The sequence below is a fragment of the Cariama cristata genome, unplaced genomic scaffold (assembly GCF_000690535.1).
Source record: "Cariama cristata isolate BGI_N322 unplaced genomic scaffold, ASM69053v1 scaffold2228, whole genome shotgun sequence".
Taxonomy (NCBI): domain Eukaryota; kingdom Metazoa; phylum Chordata; class Aves; order Cariamiformes; family Cariamidae; genus Cariama; species Cariama cristata.
Window position 1 is genome coordinate 39,788 of NW_009632622.1, and position 3,642 is coordinate 43,429.

A 3,642-nucleotide genomic window follows, 5' to 3' on the forward strand; every position below is an offset into this window, starting at 1 on the left:
TGGGCTGGGCGATAAACAAGAGGGCGAGCGGGCATGGGGCTGCGTTGCAAGCCTCCAGCCTCCCCTGGCAAGTCCCAGCAAGAGGTGCCAAGTATTGGAGCTGGAACAAAAGGTGCCAGGAGGGCGGGTGAGGGGGTGCTGCCACAGATGGCATCAAAACCCCTCTCTACCGGCCGGGCAGCCTGGTGCTTGGGTGACAGAGGGGGAATCCCAACCCCCCGACCTGCTTGCCGCAACAGGCGCAGGAAACGACACCTACGTCTGCTTCCAAAATTAGCTGCAGCAGAAGGGCCAAGAGATGCGAGCTGCTTAGATGTCTTAACGCTGCTGAGGTGAACCACTTAAACCCCTGAGCCTGTGACCCTATCGGTCTACTAGGTGTTAAATGTTTCTTAAAAAGCAAACCAGGTGGATTCCCACGTGTCTCGGGACAACAAGGTGGGCAATGAACGATTTCACAGGCCAGGTACAGTAATCTGACTTTTTTTAATAAATACATATCTCACACGTACCAAAATAATTATAAACAAAAAATGTACAGCATTTACACAATATACAATTGCTAAAAAGTGTAGCAATTATGACACACATGGTGTGAAACACAGAGTTTCCAATGCCCACAGTTAACATTATTGCTACTTTCTCCTAAGGGCCAGGAGGTCAGCAGTCCCCCCGTTTGACTCCCCAGCCTGGGATGACCTGCCGGGAGCAGCTGAGGTCGGTCAGTAAGGCCAGGGAGCACCACCACAAACACAAACTAACATCAGGTCTCTGGGAAGATGGGGTGTCGGTACAAGCCTTGCCTTGCTACGAGAGGACGTGTGTTCCTCGTGGTACTTAACACCACAAGATAGCTCTCTGCAACTGGCAGGCTGGATGTGCAGTCCGTTACCTTCGTAGGGTTGAGAAGATTGGCTATGCGGCTCTTTATCAGGTGGTGTGAATAACCATGGGTCTCTACTGATGTTACACATCCCACTCCTGCATTTAAACACAGGCCAGAACCTGGAACCATCCTGTTACAATTATGTGCTCCTTGCTGGGCAGTGTAGTATTTCCCTCCTGTTTTTTCTCTCTGTGTCGTGACTTTCTTTTTAAATGAAGAAAGTCAGTCCTTTTTCTATACATATGTACACAGTCACTTCTTTTCACAGAAAGCTCAGCTTTAAAATGCCAGCTGTCGTCCTCCAATAAGGCAATCATCATACATAAGCTGCAAGAAAAAACAAAAGGCTGTTAATGCAAAGCTCTTACTGGGAGTATCGTATCCACTCTGGGAAAACTGCCAAAATCTGCATGCCCTGACTTCGGCACCGTGTAAGATTTCTACACTGAAATGGTTACGTTTGCCATTTAACAGCACTGAGAACGTTACAAAAACAAATGCTGGGGAGGAGAAAGCCACTCATTAACTTGAATTTTATCTCACGAGGTTCTGTAGGTGTCAGCAACAGAACAGTGTTCAGAGAACCATGTTGCCTGAAGTTAACCTCCGCTCCCTCGTGTTATTTTTTATATTTTATTCTTATTCTATTTATATGCTTGCTGCAACTGCCATCTTGCTGATGGTTGATAGCGTAACCTTACTTAATGAGCTATTTATACCCATCTGTTACATAGGTAAGAGGTCACTAGAGCATGTCATCAGAGCAGCACCGACAAAAAAAAAATACAAAGGGCAGGATTTTCCACCTCTCTTGAAAAGGTGCAAATAGCTACTTACTTCATCCTCTGTGAATTCGGGCTCTGATTCACTGCTCTCCTCATCCTCACTTTCTGGCAACATCTGCAGGTCGGCTGTGGTCAGCTGCTTCAGCTGTTCCTGTATGCTGGAGTTGTCTCTTCCCCATGTGAGCTGGTAGGGGGAATAGCCCTGGTAGGTCACTTTGTTCACATCTGCCCCATGTTTCACCAGAAGCGACACCAGGTCTGAATTCTGCAGGTCGACAGCCAAATGTAGTGCCGTTCTGCCGTTGCATGGCTCCTGCGTGAAAATAACACAAGGTTTGGCACGTTAGGAGAGCCAGAGCCGGTGCCAGACCTGTTGATTTTCTTGTGACTACACAGCCCTGCTGAGTTAAATTCACTGTATACATTACATACCTGAGCATTTACATCTGCTCCCAAGGACAGCAAGTATTCGACAATAGCCAGGTATCCTTGAATAGATGCCAAATGGAGACACGTATGTCCTGCAAAACACAAATGAAGGGAAAATTTGAGTAAGTCTAACCTAATGTCCTATCATTCAGTTAAAGTCAAGATGATTGGACAGGGCGCTATCTAAGTTTGCAATTCATCCATGACAAAAGGGTGTTTTCCAGAAGAGTGTTCCAGCTTCCAGTAAGTATGAATAACAGGGCTGGATTTCGGAAAGATTTCTTAGGGGCTTTATTCCAGTGTTTGACTGCAACTTATTGTAACAAAAAAAAAAAAAAGGAGCACTGCAAAAGTACTCACTAAAGATGCAAAATTCAAAGCTGTGAGAGCCAATAATTAATAGTGAGGAGGGCTACAAAGCAGTGACATTTTAAAGAAGTCAGACACTGCTGTATGCTTTGGGCTCCTCAACTCTCAAACGGGCATAACGATCCTTCTCCACCTCTCCAGAGATCTTTGAGCTCTACAGGACATCAACCCTACCCTCAGTACACCACACCGACATCGATGTACAGCAGCGTGCCCGTACCGTTGTAGTTGGTTGCCTGCAGGACAGCGAGGAGGTGGTGCGGCTGGCAGTACTGTGTGAGGACACTGACGCTCCTGAGGGAGCCCTGCTGGCAGGCGATGTGCAGGGGGGTGTTTCCTCGGAAGTCCCTGATTTCCAGGTCGCATCCGGCCTTCAGAAGATGCTCAGCAATTTCAGGCTGATCAGTGATCACTGCCAGGTGAAGAGGAGTCTGCAGGCAAAAGAGAAAACGCAGACCTGTAAGTTGCACAGCAAACTTGGCAGCAACATTTGGACAAACAGACCTCTCAAACACTTGCTGATTTGTGCCCCCAATTAAAAACACACCCCATAAACTCAGTTCTTTATGCTTCCCAACATACTGTATAGTCGCCCTTTAGTCTGGAAGTGATAAACTGAGGGCTCTCTGGACACCGTACAGTCAATCCATATGAAGGATATCATTAACCTCCCAATAAAGAGGGATGCAACCCATTGCATCATATTTGAAAAATGCAAGCATTAAACGCCACTCTCAGGGGAGAGGAAGCACTGTACTAACACTGGCTAGAGCCAGCTGGGGACTTTCCTGAATACAGGCTTTGATTTAATTGATTCCCACAATTCAAAAAAAAATTTTAAATTACGTTTTGCAGGGGAATTCCCCAGAGGACTTTGGTCGGGGTGGCAGGGGCTGTAGAGGTGAAAGTACCTGGCTGAGGTTGTTCTGGAAGTTCAGGAAAGCACGGTCCCCGGCTGTCTGCCGGATCACCTCCAGGCTCAGGGCTTTTTCCTCGTGAATAATCGCCAAGTGGAGAAAACTGCAGGGGGAAAAAAATTAAATAAATAAATTTTAAAAAATTAAACTACCCACGTTAAAACCCCCAAATCCCACGTTAAAAAACTCCAAATCCCCAGGCGGGCAGAGGGGCGAGGCGGGCCCGGGGCAGGGTCATGCGCGGGTGTCGCAAGCC

General features: G+C 47.2%; 1 protein-coding gene across 1 annotated transcript; it reads right to left on the reverse strand.

The window, feature by feature from the left end:
• Positions 1–556: 556 nt before the first annotated feature.
• On the reverse strand, positions 557–3,489 carry NFKBIA (nuclear factor of kappa light polypeptide gene enhancer in B-cells inhibitor, alpha; the record flags this gene model as incomplete). The annotated part of the gene is made up of 5 exons (XM_009706400.1): positions 557–1,213; positions 1,724–1,984; positions 2,104–2,192; positions 2,690–2,900; positions 3,381–3,489. Coding segments are annotated over 5 exons (718 nt in total), but the record flags the coding sequence as incomplete, so codon positions are not given.
• Between the last annotated feature and the right edge of the window lie 153 nt (positions 3,490–3,642).